The 17,394-nt window shown below is 43.2% G+C and overlaps 4 protein-coding genes across 4 annotated transcripts; 3 read left to right on the top strand and 1 right to left on the bottom strand.

Annotated features, from left to right (window-relative positions):
• The first annotated feature begins 5,387 nt into the window (after positions 1–5,387).
• LOC120951716 (uncharacterized) lies at positions 5,388–7,423 on the top strand. Its single transcript, XM_040370574.2, has 6 exons — positions 5,388–5,512; positions 5,572–6,221; positions 6,287–6,548; positions 6,622–6,928; positions 6,989–7,150; positions 7,225–7,423. Exons 1-6 carry the CDS (start codon positions 5,507–5,509, stop codon positions 7,311–7,313), a joined length of 1,476 nt encoding a protein of 491 aa, XP_040226508.2. The 5' UTR covers positions 5,388–5,506; the 3' UTR covers positions 7,314–7,423.
• Positions 7,424–8,232: 809 nt separating this feature from the next.
• LOC120949726 (E3 ubiquitin-protein ligase LRSAM1-like) lies at positions 8,233–13,674 on the top strand. The gene is made up of 8 exons (XM_040367208.2): positions 8,233–9,177; positions 9,404–9,646; positions 9,717–10,359; positions 10,432–10,919; positions 11,016–11,096; positions 11,173–11,775; positions 11,847–12,022; positions 12,099–13,674. Exons 1-7 carry the CDS (start codon positions 9,049–9,051, stop codon positions 11,967–11,969), a joined length of 2,310 nt encoding a protein of 769 aa, XP_040223142.2. The 5' UTR covers positions 8,233–9,048; the 3' UTR covers positions 11,970–12,022; positions 12,099–13,674.
• An 826-nt stretch (positions 13,675–14,500) lies between these two features.
• Positions 14,501–16,541, bottom strand: LOC120951724 (deoxyribodipyrimidine photo-lyase). Its single transcript, XM_040370601.2, has 2 exons — positions 16,306–16,541; positions 14,501–16,226 (listed from the first exon to the last, which is right to left on the bottom strand). The coding sequence occupies exons 1-2, from the start codon at positions 16,365–16,367 to the stop codon at positions 14,639–14,641; spliced, it is 1,650 nt and encodes a 549-aa protein (XP_040226535.2). The 5' UTR covers positions 16,368–16,541; the 3' UTR covers positions 14,501–14,638.
• Positions 16,542–16,676: 135 nt separating this feature from the next.
• On the top strand, positions 16,677–17,351 carry LOC120951892 (DNA polymerase epsilon subunit 3). Its single transcript, XM_040370889.2, has 2 exons — positions 16,677–17,069; positions 17,155–17,351. Exons 1-2 carry the CDS (start codon positions 16,799–16,801, stop codon positions 17,271–17,273), a joined length of 390 nt encoding a protein of 129 aa, XP_040226823.1. The 5' UTR covers positions 16,677–16,798; the 3' UTR covers positions 17,274–17,351.
• Positions 17,352–17,394: the final 43 nt, after the last annotated feature.

Here is a 17,394-nt window from a genome sequence, read left to right as displayed (position 1 = left end):
AACATTCGATTAGCATACAGATTTGACGCTTCGCTATTTATGGGCACCGACCGACCGATCGATGGGGAGCGATCGAAACCGGTGCCAGCTTGTCTGGCCGGTGCCGGGCTGATCTCTCTCGTTCAGGCGATCGGTTCATCCACACCTGTTTTTGCGCTGTGCACGGGTTTTATTTTTACTTCTTACTTTTTCCCTAAAAACGATTCAATCTCGCGATGAAACAACAGCATTCGCGAAAGCTTGTCATTGAGGTCAAGATTGTCGGACGGCTGCTTTGTAACATTTGGGAACAGCTTTAGGTTGCTGGGATGGGATCGTGCACACAATTTGAACGATCGATGAGACGAACCTCTGCCCGGTTTAGCCTGCGGGCCCCGCTTGTCAAAAGTCAACTTCACTTCAAACATTTTGCTCGAGCCCGCCAGCCAACCTGTCGATGCCATTAACGAGCCGACGCGAATGCCTCCCGAAAGGCTATAGGCCTGTCGCCCAGAACGCAGCCAAAACGGTGCGGCCCAACGGGAACGGAATGGCGGGGCGGGAGGAGCTTGGAAGGTAACCCAAGTGAGTTCAAACCCGAATCGAACCGGTGGCCATCCTGGCAGCGAGGAGCAGCGTGATGTTGCACCGGCACGCGGGATGACATACGGGTGAGTCATTGCCAAATATATATTTTCGCGTACTTTCGGTTCAGCTCCGACCCTCTCCGGTCCGGTGTAACTTATATGTTAATCGTGCACACTTCAGCACACTCGTTCGCCGGAAACCGCGCAGCGCAGCAAAACAGGTAAAACAACAAATCATTAATCAAAAAACAATTTACCTCTCCCACCGGAGCCGGTGAACCGGTTGTTGGGCAGTCTTGGGCGGTGGCCAAACGATGAGTTGCCTTTTGCCCAAAGGATCCAGCCCGGTCAGCATTTAGATTGATTCATTTGCATCCTTTGGAAGTGGACCGGCATCGCTGTTTGTGTCTGGGGATCGCGAGCGGGGCCAATCTGCACGGACCCGCGAAAGGCGGTGGCCCCGAATGGCAAGAACGAATCTATTCCAGAGTGTTCTGGGAAAGCACTTTTCTTTCCTGCCCGCCATGGCTGGCCCTAAAATAACACGGCAATAACGCCTTTACGAGATCATCATAAATGGTTTACATAATAAAATATGTTGGAATTGATTGGAGCCTCGATCCGGAGGGTGCCATTTTAAACGAAACGAAGAAAAAGCAGAACACTAATCATGGATTTCTCCCGGGCGCAAGAAAACATTAAATCAAAGTTTAGACGAGCCAACATATTCTTAGCGTTAGGCAAGAACAACAGAAAACTAGTCAGTGTGTTCAACTGGAGCAGGATCAATTCTGGAGGAACTGCGTATAGGAAGTAGAATTGTTTTGTTTCAGTGATATTAATCAGAGTATTAGTGAATTTCTTTTTTATTATACATCTCTTTGAATTGTGGTGGCTAAAATTATAAAACGTAAAATCATAGAGTAAAATGAATCTTAAAAAAAAGAGTAAAAGATCAATATAAACTCTTCGTGCTGAGTATAATCCATATATTCACTTGCAGGGCACAACTATTTCTTTCAGTTTTACTCAATGTGCACTGGTTATATATTTATTTATATACTTATTTAGGTTAATTTATTTTTAACATATTTACCTTTATGTATGAAAATAACTGATTACCTTTATTCTATTTTAATTTAATCAATCTGTTTTTTTTTTCGGTATAAATACATTAAAGAAGCTTCAGGGTTGATTATCATATTAAATTCTTGTTATACCACTTACAGCTGTTCCCCATTTGCTGTTTGGCGAAGAACATGCAAATAATCTGGTTTTGTTTGCTAGGCCCGAAAATCGCTTAGTACAATATTGCTTTCAGTTTTGTAAAAGCTATACGAAAACAAAAAGATGTAGGCACACTACACGACATACACGACCTCCGGCCAAGATCAAAACAAACCGCCAACCGATCGAATGTCAAAGCGATATTTGCACTGGCCGTAATCAATAGGGATTGGCACACAACGTGCCGACGTAACCGATGCTTCCCACACGCGAACAATTTAGTAAAATATGGTCGTTGATCAACTGGTGGCCGAGCGATTGTCCGAACGACAGCGATGCTGCCGCATCCGCCATCACAACCCGTGTGCAATTCCCAGGACCTCCCAGCAAGGGTTTCCAGAATGCAAATTCATTGTCTCCATGGATACGACGACGGCGGTGGTCGAACGGCAGCACTGATCGTGGGTAAACGGTTGACAAACGGTGTTGCCACCGTGCGAGAAGTAGTATCACAGGCAAGTTTTGTTGATGCATGATCGATACGTGCCATTCTTAGCTGCTGTTTTGCTGACTTCCATTAAGTTATGAGTCGAAGATCACTCTACTTACATGATGACAGTGGAATGCTGTATGTGCCACACACATACTCACACACACTCTGCTGTCTTACTCTCGCCTGTGCTCCAGCCCTTTCTGGGTGACTGCCCACATCTCATCCTCGCCTTGCCGCTCAGCCAAAGACGGATGTGCGCCAAGCTGTCTGACAGTGCACCCGAAGAAGTATATCGGTGTGGCGGCGATCGCTCGCGCCAAAGTGTTGCTGCCCGCTGCCGCTGGTGATCCGAGGGCAATTAATTTGCCTCACCGCCTCGGGATCGCGATTGCGCTAAATGAAAATAAATCACGCATGCAGCGGCAAAAGGAGGCCAGCCGCTTCTACACTGGCGTGGTGGCTGTGGCGCACCCGACGCCAGCCTACCGCACTTTGGCAGCTGACATCAATTGGCGTGTGGTAGTAGATTAAAACAACACGCTCGATTGTGCACGAGCTTAGAATGTGTTAAAAGAGTGGACGTTCGTTAAAAACGTTGAAACGCATTTCCGTTTAAAAACAAACATGTAATAATAATTAAAAACTGTTAAGGTCATTACGCCAAAAATTAACATCACGAATTGTAACACAGATACTCATGTAAGTAAAATAATGGTTACAAAAAATTTTATGCAATTTCTCACAAACTCAAAGTCTTTCTTTTTTTGTAAATCCAATACTTTCTGCTCATGCCATTCTATTGGTTTTATACATGCTGAAGTATGTCGTGAAGTTCCTTCATGTTAAGCTTTTTATCATGTGCAAGTCTATAGGTTGAGCTCTATAGGTCTATAAGTCTACAGGTTCCAGGAAAAATAAACTGTAAATTGATAAACTGAATTGAAATATTGTGTGCTTGACGCTAAGATACAAAAAAACACATCCCATCCAATTCAGCCTACAAACATACTACTTGTTGATCTTGCTTTTTCTTCTAGTCAACACATCCATGTGTCTGATTTTTTTTTTTGCGTTTGCTTATGTTTTGCAAATCAATAATCGGAATTTCTAGGAAATCCGTGAATAGATGGACAAGATATGCCCACTCATTGCAAAAAAACACAGTGGAACCCCTCATAACGAGTGTAATCCAGTTCAGTGACTCACTCGTTATGGGGGAAGTTTCTCCACTTTTTCTATGTCGTTAGTAAAAAAGTGATCAATTGTTTAAGTCTTTTCTTCAATATTTTCCAAAAACATCGTTTTTAGAACGATCTATTTTGGTTTGTGTCTGATAGACTTTTTTCAGAAATAATCCAATTCGATCATAATTATAAATTTGTTTTGGGATTAATATTCTTTAGCACGGATAAGGTTTTAAAGATTTCGATTAATGCATTGCTATCAACCCACTTGCAGAATACATATGTCATATGTAAATCATCTAAGTGGCAGCAATCACATCAGCATCGAACATGTATGAAGACCCAAATAACTTTATTCGTTATCCGAGATTTTACTCGTTAAGAGAGTTATATGTTGAGCATTTAGAATTGTTGGTTTTGCGAAAAACTCCTTGTAAGGCGTACTCGTTAAGAGGGGTTCCACTGGATTGTTATTCTATGGTCATTACAGACAGCTTCAAATTCCGTCAATACGCATAGCAAATCTTCGGTTCTGTGCAAGAGAACAACAGTACTCAAATCCTGTTGTTTTTAAGGCCGTCGTTCTCTCGGTCTAAGACACTCCTCCTTCATTCAGAATGGGATGTTCGGAACTTAAAATAAGTTAAATACTAAAAAGGTGTATTGTGAGTCTGAATATGAAGATTATAGACGACATTTTGAGGCGAATCAAAACATCCATAATTTTAAATATGAAACATGAAGCTCGAAACTGCCCGGAATATGAATCAAAATATTATTATTTATCGTTTAATTTATTATTTTTACTTATATTTTTTATTAACATATTGTTGTAATTGAATGATTTTTGCAATTTTTCGAGTAAATTTATTGATCATCTTCATTTTTTTTTATCAAATATTTGCTTTTCCAAAGAAGGTTTGCTGTAGTAAAATGAGTAATACAGAGGTTTGACTGATTGAAATTGAATTAGTTAAAAAATATTAAATCCCAAAAATACCTTAAGTGTCCTTAATTCGAAGCAATACATACTTCACAATTTATTTCTAAAATTAATTTCTAGCCAAGTTTCTAAAATCTCTTATTATTACACACAAAATAGTAACAAAATGTGAGGAAAATCACAAGATTTTATTTTGAATCTTTGTCGTTTGGCCATGTCGACACTACAGTTCATAATGTTTTTACTACCTAAATTTCAACGACTTTAGAGAAAATGCTAGTGTTTATACGCAAACCACCTTATAATCAATTAAAAATCGTTTAAAAAATACAGGGGGTCCCCGAGATACACGGTTAATGGGGACCGAAAACGACCGCAAAATACCGCGTATCTCGAATTTCCGCGTAAGCCGAATCTCGCGATTTTCAGCTAAAATATCACTAATTTTCGTGTAATGTTGCAAGTAGGGGGTGGTTTTAGTCACTATATGAATTATCTGATATGATTCTGACTGAATATAACAGTTTTAAACCTTTTGAAATAGTTTTTAACATTCGATCAAAACGGAAATTATTTGGCAATTTACAATTGATGTGTCAAATCAGTACAATTTGTTCAAAGAATTGTCAAATTTAGAATACCGCGTATCTCCGAATCCGCCTATAAGAGGTACCGTGTATCTCGGGGACCGCCTGTATCTCAAATTTGGATTGCATTTTTTTCCTTTTCATTTGTTTCATTATATTTGAATTAACGGATAAAGCTCGTTAGAAATGAGCAGCGATTTTATGGAAATATAACTAATGTGACTATTTTATATCGAAAGAAAATACATGAGTTTGTAAAATGCCATTAAAATTATCATCTGCAGCAGTTTTGAAAAGAGGTAAGAAAATTCGTTTTATCAAATGCCATGTGCCGACGACCACGCGTGTTCCCATCTGCTTGCATCCATTTTGTTTGGGCCATTTGGGTCATTATCGCTCAGCAGCTGTCAAAGTTTGTTTTGTTTTCGTTTGAAGCAGCTCCGTCTGTCTGTAGTTGGGTGTTTAAATTGGAATTGTAGCTCGATTCGCTTGATTTCGCCAACTATATGAAGGTATTGCCGTGTTTGCCAAATATTGGCGTACTCAAAACTAAAGCTCTTCATTGTTTTAGATCCCACCCATCCCGCAGCATGGTACCATCTTCCATACGTCCGGTAGCCACAAGGCGTCGGCAATATTCCTCGACGAGGAGCTCGTTATCACATCCGGATTAATTTTCAGCGATAACGAGAGTTTAAACCAAACGGTTGCTGACGCTACGAAGAACAGTTCTATTGTTGAACTTGGCACAGAGCTGAAGGAGATCTTCGACCTAGACTTTCGCGTAGTGCGCAAGCAGGAAAACGTGCTACAGCAACAGGCAGCCCGCGCTTATCACATCGTACATTCTCACCGGGTGCGGGAATGCATGGAAACGGTGCTAGAGGGATTGCATGTGTGCATCGGTGGCGATTTGAAACCGGTCCGATTATATGCTCCCCTATATGCTAGCATTGTTATTCTGTCTACTAACCTTGCCAAGTGTGTCTCATGGAACCACATTAAGACAGTAATCGACAGGCTTAGGCCAACCGGCAGCTCGGGTCCAAATCTGCTGGATGAGGTGGTCACAGTGTCCACACCCTTTGGCGATGAATCGTTCTTCAATACGCTGAACGTGGGACATATTTCTAACATTTTTGGAGATCACGAATGTCTGCTGCTGCTTGACACACACCTCAGCTCTGGCTGCCAAGGGGGAGCAGTTTACAATCGCAACATGTAATGGTTAATGCAAATGCAATTTTTTGTCATATTTCAATAGTAATGCCCGGTCTGGATTGCAGGAAACTTCAAGGAATTCTGATCGGTTCCACGTTCACGCATCGCAATGAAAATGTTAGCTTTCCGCTAGCGATCAGTATGGAAGAAATTGTGGGAGTTGCTTTGAACCGACGAAACCTCTGCCAAAGCTTACCGATGGCATTGCCGGTTCAAGCATTCCGCTCAGTATGTATGATAGACTCCCAAGGATGCTGGGGAACTGGATGCGCGTTCGAGTTGAACGGCAAGCGCTACATCATTTCCTGTTCTCACGTATTGGCAACGGTAGGTTAAGGGGAAAGGATCTCAAAACGGATAGTCTCTGTAACTCTTACACATTTTGTCTGTCCACTGTTAGGATAACATTACATGCGTATTCAATGATCAGAAAACCATGCACCCGAAGCTCATCTACAAAAATCCCATCTTCGACAGTGCGTACGATATCGCACTGATGGAGGCCACCTTCGAGGAGGCACAATCGTCGAACTGGTTCTGCCAGCTGGCAAATTACATTCCCCGCATCGGCCAGCGGCTGTATGCTGTTGGTTTTCCCGTGCTTAAGTCGTTGGCACGGGGGATAAACTTTAAGCCCAGCATCATACCTGGACGTGTCACCAAGTACAGCGAGGGACTTCTGTTCACGGACTGTTCTATTCAATGTGGTAAATGTGTTTGATGTATCTTTATGGCCCCTTTTCTCATTCCAATTCTCATACTTACAGGTCAAAGTGGTGGACCAATATTTGATGAAAATGGTTTATTGGTCGCAATTGCGGTATCAAACTTTAAAAGTTCTGTGGACAATCTAATCTACAACTGTCACAACATGTGCGTACCTGTGAAGGATATTTACAGCACGCTGGAACGTTACTCGATAACACGCGGTAGAGAAATTGTCTAATTTTTCCATCATTTCCGGGACTTTAAGATGATTGGTATTATTTTCTTTCCTTTCTAGACAAAACTTCACTCGACGGGCTACAGGCGGACTGGAATGTTCGGTGCAAATGGAAGCTAAAACCACCAGTTATTTTGAATAAACTTTAAAAAGTGGACAAGGTTTTAAAAGGGCTTTCAAAAAGGTGTATAACCAGGTATAAAATGGGGTTTACAGGAAATGGGTGTGCAATCGGGATAAAATACATTTTATCAGGTAATTGCTGGCAGAACAAGTTGTGCATAAATTTCAGACGAAAGAAACACTGACGTGTTTTGAAAATATCATAGATTTTTGACTAAGTCGTTGAAGGCAAATAATAACAAAAAGATGGACGTTTGTACAACCAATGAACCACGATGAGCACGGTATGCCGGTACTAACAACTATTTGGCTATGCAATCCATAATTTTAACAAAATAAACTCCACGTGACCACTCGCAATTGATAGCATATCAAATGAATTTTACGAACAAAAGATATCCAACATTAATTTGATGGAGATGTTTGATTAATTAAAACTGCGTAAATTCGTTGAAAAACTCTTTAACTACCATCGGGGTCGTCACTCTATGAATTGGAGCAACATACAAAACAGATTTACATTAAAGGGCAATATACATTCATAATTTGCCATACCTTTTGGATTCTGTGCATGTAAAAGTGTTCAATCGAAAATGTCTATTCGTAAAAATCTTAAGAATAATTACGCATACAATTAAATGTTTATTATTTACGCAATTACTTATTTAATTGCACGTGGCTAGTAGCCGTTGTAACGATCTTGTTTCAAGTGCACTCACTGCTTAAGAAACACTGACATGTAACGGCCCAACAATGATTGCGTGCTAAAATTCGTTAAAAAAATATTCATATCGTTAGGCGAACTCTTTTCTAATTAATCTAGGAGCAGCATTCGATATGTTTATTGAATAATTGTTTAAAAAAAGGTTTTTCAAACAAATATTTCATGTTTTTTTGCGCCATTCGACCACCGCCATTACCAGTGTGCCATCGCCAGAACGTCACTTCGTTTACGCGAGAAGTCACCGTGAAGCAGATTGAAAACATTTGGTGCCCGTGACCATTACTTTTTGTTCTGTGCGTGAAATAGAGACCCAAAAAAAAAGACAGACAAAAGAAAGAATCCTCCAATGTTGTGAATTGCGCAAAACGCACGAAAGGGAAAGAAATTCGTGAAAGCAATCAAAAGACGCGTTTGCCCCGCAAAAGGATACGGACACGCATACGAACAACGAATCGAACAAAAAAAACACACAAAACTACTGCGGTGGAGGCGGTATACGGGCGGAAAACTACATTTCAAGAGAATTTTAAGGAACGCATGCACCTAGCATGTATCGCGTCGGTTTCATAAGTACAAACGCAAACAAACGCATCATCGGATCGGAGCGGAACTTAGCCATCGATAGTTAGTTTTGCACGGTAGTGTTGATTGTTGTACGCGGACGTCCCCCATCCCCATACCGTAGTGCTAGTGGTTTTTGGTAGTGTAAAATCGTAGTAAGCTGTAGTGAAATCCCGTGGCAACGATCGAACTAACCAAGCACAAGTAGCTGCAGTAAATAGCGCGCGTGATTCGCTGGTCGCTAAATAGCCCTTTTTACGGAATTGACGCCAATTTACGCGAGCTCCTCCCCGGTGGAACTGTGGTGCATGCGGGAGTGCAAAGTGAACCCTCTCGGCTACCTCACGCGTAGTTTGGTCGGTAGTGGCTAATAATCGTGTGGTTTTTAGTGTGTACTGAGGGACAGGGACAGGGACACACAAAAAAGGCAGCCAAAAAAGCAAAAAAAAACGAGTCAATTAGATTAATTGTTTTATATGGGTTGTCGCATTTCGTCTTCGAACAATGAAAACCTGTTCACATCAACAGAAGACAGTGAAATGGCCACTACAAGCCAGCAACCGAATGTGGATTACAAAGCGCGTCTAGAACGGAAGCAGTGCCTGGTAAACGCATTACACCATAAATCATACCTCTGTCCTCCTCCCGTTAAGTGCATGCATTGTAGTTATCATACTATCAACACATTAGTTACTTTTGCTCGCTACAATCACGCTGGTTACATACTTCCCTACACCACCAGCATGGACGAAAATTATCGATTTTGAGCTAAATGTCCTAATTTTTACTGTTTTATTCTGTGGCGTGGGTTGCCCTACCCCTGCCCAACAGGCGAAGGAAACACCGGAACCAATATACGATTTGGAGGACTGCAACCTTAAGGATGTGCCCGCTGGCGTGTTCGTTATGTGCAAGGTCCTGCGAAAGGAGGCCCTTACACTGTCGAAGAACAAGCTATCCTCCTTGGCCGGTGGCGGCACGCTGGACGACCTAGTATTACTGCAATCGCTGAATCTATCGTACAATCGTTTCAAGAAGCTGCCCGAAGATATATACAAACTAGAAAACCTCAGGGTAAGAGATAACAAAACTTTGCTCTACTGCATGGTGGTGCACCTTATTCTAACCGTTTGATTTCCCGCAGGAACTATTTTTAGCTAACAACGCCTTGGAAAAGCTACCGATAGCGATAGGACGACTGAAGAAGTTGGAACTGCTCAATCTTTCAGCGAACAATCTAGCGACGGTGGAACAGTTAGCGTTCATGACCAACCTTAGAGTACTGGACATTAGCGGCAACGTGCGTCTTTCTCAGCTGCCCAGCCAGCTGGCAACGTGTGATAATCTCGTAGATATTGTGCTCGACCCGGAACACCTAGTGAACCCACCGCCGGATGTAGTGGCCGGCGGTACGTACGCCATCATCAAGTATCTTTCCACCGGTGAAGTGCATCAGGACCCGAGCGGCGGAACGCTGACGGCCGCACCCGATCGACAAAAGGCAATCGCGACGTCCTCGTTCCTCAGCAGCGAGCGTAACGAGCTGCGCCAACAGGAGCTGGCCCGCGATCGGTACGAGAAGGAGCGCAAGCTGCTCGAGCGCGAACGGCTGGCGTTCGAGAAGGATGTGCTGACGGAGAGCAAGCTGCACGAGCAGCAGCAGCGCAAGAAGCAGGTGCTGCTGCAGCAGCTGCTCGAGCAGCAGAGCGCCAACGATACGCAAGTGCACAAGCTGCAGCAGGAAAAGCAGACTGAACGGGAGCGGCTTATCAATAATATTATCAAAGGTAAGATACGGCAATACTTGTTTTTTTGTTCAACAAATTCCAAGCGTGTTGATTAAATGGTTCCCGTTGCAGACGAACAAACAGCGAACGAGCTGGTCAATAATCTCCTTGCGTTGAAGAACGGACCGGATCCGGCATTCCTCGAGCAGGAGCGGGAAGAGCAAAAGCGGCTGCTGGAACATTTGCACATCCAGCAGAACGATCTGCGCAAGCAGGAGATTCTCGGTGCGATGACCAACCTGCTCGAGAACGAAATCAACATCATACAAAACTTTCATAATCAGCGAGACCAATCTTCGCGCAGCATTCTCGAGCGCGAGTACGAGACGAACAATCTCTTGAACAATGTGTTTTTGAACTACGATAGAAACAGGCAGGACGTTATCGACCAGATCACGTGCAACGAGGACATACAGAAGAGTGCCGTCGCGGCACTGATCGCCCGGAACGACTCGCGCACCTGGGGTTTGGTGGAGCAGGTGCGAATCGTGGAGTCTCAGCTGGCCGCCCTCACTCTGTACGAGATCGAGCGCAAGAAGGTTAACCAAGATGATCAAATAGTAAGTGACTTGCATTGCATATTCCCGCTTGCTTTGATGATTTGCTTCAATTTGGGGTTTTTTCTTCCATCTTCTCTTTCTCTCTCTCGCTTGTAGATAAATCTGACCGACCAACGCATAAATTTGACTTACGTTTTAACGGATTTGCTCAAACAACAGGACCAACGCAAACAGCAGGTAACAGCACTTTCACCTTGCAGCAATAACGGGGCGTGAGATAACTTTTTTGTTTTGTAATTGTGATTTTTCGTAGCTACTTGACACGCTCAAGATGATTGAAAAGCAAAAGGAAAGCGAACAAACCGACTTCTGGTTGCTGCAGTATCAACGGCTGCTCGATCGGCAGCCCGCGGAGGTTTCAAACGACACCGCGTCAATCGATCCGGTGCTGGGCTACCAGTTTTTGGTGAACGGTGTAGTGCACTGTTTGCCGTTTTTGTCCAAACTGTGGCAAAACAAGGACAAGGAGCTGTGCAACATTGCCGACCAGGATTTGCTTAATGCTGGCGTGCAAAACCCTGCCGACCGGCAAGGCATCCTGCAATCGATTGCCAATTACTACGATTATTTGAACTGCAAGATTGACTATCCGGAAGGGGAGTCCGTCTCGGGCACGCCGATGGCAACGGCTCCCAGTGACGAAGGCTATTCGCCGGAGGCGAACGGTCGCCGAAGAAGCAGCTCGGTGGAGCTGGGTCTGGAAGTAGAAGCAACGCCGAGTGCACCGCTGTCTGGTCCCAGTGCCGGAAGTGTGGCCAGAGGTGGTGCCGTCATTTCGTCCGAACCAACCAGTCCCGTGAGTGGAGCGGCGCCGGTAGCACAGTTTGCAGAATGTGTTGTCTGCATGGAGCAATTGGTAAGAAGAACTGTGTTTGGTCACTTCAAGCGGGCTGTGGCATTAATGGTATCGTTTTGGGTTGTGTACAGGTACAAGTGATATTTTTACCATGTGGCCATATGTGCTGCTGCTCTGGATGTCACGTCGAAATTCACGATTGTCCAATGTGTCGTGCCTACATTGAGAGGAAAATTAAAGTAATACAGCCTTAATTGTGTGGGCCCGACATGCAGATTCACGCACCATTTTAACTACTACTGATTGTGTAAGCAATGATGAGCGTTGACGGTAAGGGAGTTGTACAGTTTGATGTAAAACATAATTTCACTTTCATTTTGCAGGATCGTATCACATACCACGGCAATAAATGAGCGGTTCATCGAGGAGAAATCGTATATCAAGCAGGACGTAGCAAGAGTTTGGATTGAATATTTAAACAAATGGGTAAACTAAACCACAACCATACAACATTAGTCAAATTAATATCCATTTTATATTATACCTCTAGTCAAAAGAATACGATTTTCATGATTGATTTGTGTTCTAACACACAAGTACGAAACAAAATTCGTATAGCTTTTCTCTTGACCTGCAAAACAAATCCCTCAATTATCAATATTTGCGACAATTTTTTCAACAGTTATTAAACGACAACATCAAACAAAATTGATTATCAAAAAAACGGACACATTTATACTACCTAAAGTACACCCTAATACTCATCAGTCAAATGTTTCGTGATGCTTTCGGCTTTTAGCTAAATGAAGATGAAAAAAAAAACAAAAATGAAAACAAAAATAGGAAAATATTCCGTACCCAAATAATCATACCTAAACGAGTAGCGAGTAAGATAAGAAAAAAACACCAAACCGTTTTTGTCACATCTAAGATAAATCTATAAATCAATGATATCGTTCGAAACGAACATACAACATAGGCTAGAGTATTTTATTCGGTTTTAAAAATCATACCCTCGTTACGCTCTACAGGTCTAGTGCAATCGCAAGTTTTAATTTTGTTGTTTTTATCTATTAACTTAAGAAATAATTAATTAAAAACTCCAATCAAAAGACATTCTTGTATTTAAAAAAAACACACATACATATTTATACAAGCCGCAATAATATGATTCATTGTTGATGGTTCGGCTTCATACAGACACGTACAAACACAAAATATGATTGTTGCGGTTGATTTTGTAACGCTTTCTCTAAACAATCGTTGCAAGAAGGAAGTTTGTTCCTTGTTTTAAAAATGTTATATAAATGTTCGCCATATCTAAATTAATTATTTCACCCCATAAATGCGTGTGCAATGAAAATTGAGATTTGTTTGGGAGAGTGCCTTTGATGCGTATAATAACTCTAAGGTATATATTGTAATCTAACGTGAGAAACCCTATATGCACACCCTTTTTCCACCGGGAAAGCGAGAAAAAAATGTCAGTTATGCTCAGTTCAGTTAAGGATAAAAGGGATATTGAATTTAATATACGAGTTTGGTTTGTTTTTTGTTTCTATCTTCTATCTTTATATTGAAACAAATCAATTTCAATTATTAAGTATCGAGCATTTACAGTTGCGTATGATAGCAATATAAACTATATCTATATACAATTTGCAAAGCTGCCGTGAAAGCTATTTAAGCTAGTTTTTGCAATCCAGTTAAGGTTACAGTAGTTGAACGCAACTGAACAGGGAAATATAAAATTAAAAGAAAAAGCAAAAATTACTACGTCGGCCAACGCTTTAAAAGCACCAACAATGTAATGAAATCTATACAACAATCACACATGTTTTTATTCGTTTTACTTTACTGCAACTATTGCATTTTTTCTAGTTTGCTGGTAAATATCGTTCAGATTATGGTTACGGTTTGTTATCAAGAACATTTCAATAAAGTTTTATTATCACACGGGCACTGGTGTTGTTATTTAACCATTTACAGGGTTTTCCAAGGGTTGTCATAGTTGTGGGACACTTTCTAGACTCTTTCGTATTGGAAGTGAACTTCATATGTTGTAAATTCGACTCTATGGCACCCTTTTTGGACAGGCTCATTGGAAATTCCTATTTGATTTTTCCAACAAGGGTGCTAGAAAGTCCAATTCCCATTACAATAAGTTCATTTCATGTAAGAAGGAGTCAATAAAGTTTCCCACAGCTATGAAAACTCCTGGAAAACCCTCTAATATATGTTGTTTTATAGTTGCAATTATAGAATGCATTTATAGAATGCAATTTCATTCAGTATACAATATGCCATTAGTAGTTTTCCTTGAAAGCCAATGACATACTACTTAATGTATTAGTTGCTGAAAGTGTCAATTTTGTTACTATTATAGTAACTAATGTGGAGTATCTGGGGTTTTCTTAAAGATGTATTCAATAATATAAAGACAAACGTTATAGTTTGTAAATTACTTCGTGTTTATTGGTAATTATACTGAAAAAGATTCGTTTTGTTTCGTGATTAATAATTACTACATCTGTTCATTGTACTGTAAATTCCTGAACACTATAACACACAGTCGTTGCCACCAGGCGTCTGGTCTGGTGAAGTGATGTGCTGTTATCGTTAAATATCTTACCATTAATGTATGTAATCTACTTGTAGAGGTAGACGTTTTCATAAAACGAACGAAAATACATTCAAAGAAACGATAACTCCAGAAGATTTGCATCGCCACGTGACGTGAACCCTACAAACCGGTGGTCATTATACGAAATAGATCAAACGAACGTTAACTGGACAAACAAGCAATTATTAAATGCTTCACTGGAATATTAAAAAAATAATTCGAACAAAAATCTCAAAACGTAAGTAATCGATCCAAGGAACCCGACCTGACAACTGTTGTCAACTCTTTAACAGGGCATGTCTACTTGCGACGGTGCACTTTCCCACCGTAGCGCACCACGAACGCATTCACGTTGAATTTACGCTTGCATCCGTCATAGTTCATGTACCGAATTTTACCAAAGATTTCGCGCTCCTTCCAGCCCTGATCGTGGATGCCCGCGATCGACCACATGCAACCGACGTACCCGTTCGGATCGCGCCCATCCAGACTGTAGCGATCGTTCAGATAGATCGCCGTCTCAAGCGCTTCCTCGGGCGTTTTCGTCCACTCCAGAATCTTTTTGGCCCAGTACATGCGCAGGAAGCCGTGCATCTTGCCCTCCTTCACCATCTGCAGCTGGGCCGAGTTCCACAGATCGTCATGCGTTTTGGCCGTCTCCAGCTCCTCCCGGCTGTAGCAGTACACCCGCTTGTCCTTCCGATGGTCGTCCAGCGTTTTGCGGGCCCAATCGTACGCACCCTGCAGATTGTCGTAGTTTTTGTTGTGGAAGCAAAAGTTATCCGACAGCTCCCGTCGCACGATCGCCTCCTCGCAGAACGAGGCCACGCTTTCGCTGTACCGCTTGCCGTGCTTCTTCACCGTCAGTACTGCCCGCTGGACCGCGATCTGGCCGAAGTGAAACCAGGGCGACAGGTTCGAGAGCGCATTTTCGGTCGGATCGTTCCGTTTGTCGTTGAATTTGCCCAACCGCTTCTCGACAAAGGTCTGCAGCGTCTTCACGCCACCGGTGTACCCCGGCGTGGCCCACTCGACGGCCTCCACCGTACGGTCCACCTGCAGCGTGTCCAGCACCTGCTTCCAGTTGATCGGATCCGCCTCAAAGTCGGCCGTGAACGGATGCTTCACCAACGGCGGGAACGGTGTCAGGTACGTGGGCAAATTTTTGTTCACCTTCGTGCGGATGGTGCGGGCCGCATACTCCAGCTTGTCGGAGGTGACCCACACCGGCACAATGTTGTGCGCATCGACCTGACACAGCGGGATCTCCATCGGGAGCGCTTTCCTCACCTCGTCGACCCACTTCATCGGCACGCGCAGCGGGCTAAAGTCACACACTACGCCACCGATTTTGTGTTTCTTCACAAACGCCGGCACATTTTCGCCCGCACTACCGCGCAGCAGATGGAACTGGATGTTAAGCTTACGGCACTCTTCGGCGACCTCCTCCAGGCCCTTCAGCATGAACTTAAAGTGCCGTATGGTGGCGTCCAGAAACTTGGGCACCAAGTTGAAGCACACGTGCAGCGGCAGATCGTTCTTGAGCGCCAGCTTCTGTGCGAACAGGAAGGCCCAGTTGTCCTGCACCCGGGCATCGCGCGACATCCAGTACAGCACGCCCTGCTTGCCATCCTCGATGGTCTTGGCATCGGACAGGATGCGAACGCGTTTCTTGTTGAAATCGAAATCCAGTATCGATTTGGCCGTCGCTTTACGGTCCGCTTTCAGCATCGCGACGTAATCCTCCCGACCGGCCGCGCTGCCTTTGTCGGACGGTTTCGGTGGGTCGTCATTTGGCTTTTGCTTTTTAGCTGCCGGTTCCAGCGAGGAGGTGGACGAAGACGAGCTAGCTGACTTTTCCATGTTTGGACCGGTCAGAAGAAGGAATCTGTAATACAGAGCATGGGAGAGATGCGGAGTATGCTGTGTTATTGGTGGTTTCCATGATGCCAGATTCAATCACAAACCTGCACGGTGCGTGGTTCAGTGAGCACTTGATAGAGAAGCGGGAAGCACGAACTAAAAACATAAAACGAAGGTGCAGCAACGCAAGCGAGCAGCGAATCGTTTACCAAACACGCGCGTTTTCCAGCCCCTGTGTATACAAACACATTTTCGCGGAATCTGTCACTTTTCAACATGTGACGAAATTGGTGCACTACGGGTGTGCTGCATTTTTTATTTTTTAAAACGGAAAAAATCCCATCCAAAGCAGAGTAAAGAAAATTATAAATCATTAAATTTTGATATAAAATGCTAATAAAATATGTTTAATATACGTGCTGAAAAGAATGACCGTAAAAGCTCCCACTGTGCATAGATACCGCACCGAATGTCAAACGGGAAATGGCGCTCTTTATTCCCATGTAAACAACATTCCGGCAGCTGGTTCCATTCTGCTTCAAGCGCTTGTGTATCGTGTTAAAAATCGTATTTGCTTCACAAACCTTTCATTTCGCAATGGTCGAACGAATCGAGGATCTGAACCTGCCCAACACATCGGTGACCAGGCTGATCAAGGAAGCGATTCCGGCCGATGTGAAAATCTCCAGCGAATGCCGCGTCGCGCTAGCCCGGGCAACTTCCGTGTTCGTCCTGTATCTCACATCGGCGGCCACCACGGCAGCGCAGCAAAAGAATCAAAAATCGCTCACAGCCGACCACGTGCTTAAAGGGCTGGAGGAAATCGAGTTCGAAAGTTTCATCGAGCCGTTAAAAGGCGAACTGGAGAGTAAGTACCGCAGTTCCGTTGGGTGGCGTTGGGTGGAGCTTGCTTAATCGGAGTGATATCTATCTATTCGTTTTTGATCGTAAAGATTTTAGAAAGATGATAAAATCACGAAAAGACAAGAAAGCGGCCAAACCGGATACGGATACGACGGTGGAAGGTGCGGTAATTGATTTGGAGAACATGGAAAACATGCAGGACGGTTGAATGGCGAGCCTCGCGCGCACGTTAGCGGTTAAGGAATAAACGATATTATTTTGTAATATTAAAAACGCACGGACCCGACGGTGTTGTTGCATGATGTTCGGAAAGAAGGAAACAATACTTC

This window comes from Anopheles coluzzii, chromosome 2 (genome assembly GCF_943734685.1).
Source record: "Anopheles coluzzii chromosome 2, AcolN3, whole genome shotgun sequence".
In the NCBI taxonomy this organism is placed as follows: Eukaryota; Metazoa; Arthropoda; class Insecta; order Diptera; family Culicidae; genus Anopheles; species Anopheles coluzzii.
Note: the sequence above shows the minus strand (reverse complement) of the source record. Positions and strands in the feature narration are given on the sequence as shown.

What these genes read in the sequence shown, in the direction of transcription:
- LOC120951716 (XM_040370574.2), top strand. An exon ending in GCAGTTTACAATCGCAACAT is followed by an intron (nt 6,222 to 6,286) that starts GTAATGGTTAAT and finishes TCTGGATTGCAG; the next exon opens with GAAACTTCAAGGAATTCTGA. An exon ending in ACGTTACTCGATAACACGCG is followed by an intron (nt 7,151 to 7,224) that starts GTAGAGAAATTG and finishes TTTCCTTTCTAG; the next exon opens with ACAAAACTTCACTCGACGGG.
- LOC120949726 (XM_040367208.2), top strand. Translation starts at nt 9,049, where the DNA reads ATGGGTTGTCGCATTTCGTCTTCGAACAATGAAAACCTGTTCACATCA. An exon ending in AGGACCAACGCAAACAGCAG is followed by an intron (nt 11,097 to 11,172) that starts GTAACAGCACTT and finishes GATTTTTCGTAG; the next exon opens with CTACTTGACACGCTCAAGAT. An exon ending in TTGTCTGCATGGAGCAATTG is followed by an intron (nt 11,776 to 11,846) that starts GTAAGAAGAACT and finishes GGTTGTGTACAG; the next exon opens with GTACAAGTGATATTTTTACC.
- LOC120951892 (XM_040370889.2), top strand. Translation starts at nt 16,799, where the DNA reads ATGGTCGAACGAATCGAGGATCTGAACCTGCCCAACACATCGGTGACC. An exon ending in GTTAAAAGGCGAACTGGAGA is followed by an intron (nt 17,070 to 17,154) that starts GTAAGTACCGCA and finishes TTGATCGTAAAG; the next exon opens with ATTTTAGAAAGATGATAAAA.
- LOC120951724 (XM_040370601.2), bottom strand. Translation starts at nt 16,367, where the DNA reads ATGTTTTTAGTTCGTGCTTCCCGCTTCTCTATCAAGTGCTCACTGAAC. An exon ending in CTGAACCACGCACCGTGCAG is followed by an intron (nt 16,227 to 16,305) that starts GTTTGTGATTGA and finishes TCTGTATTACAG; the next exon opens with ATTCCTTCTTCTGACCGGTC.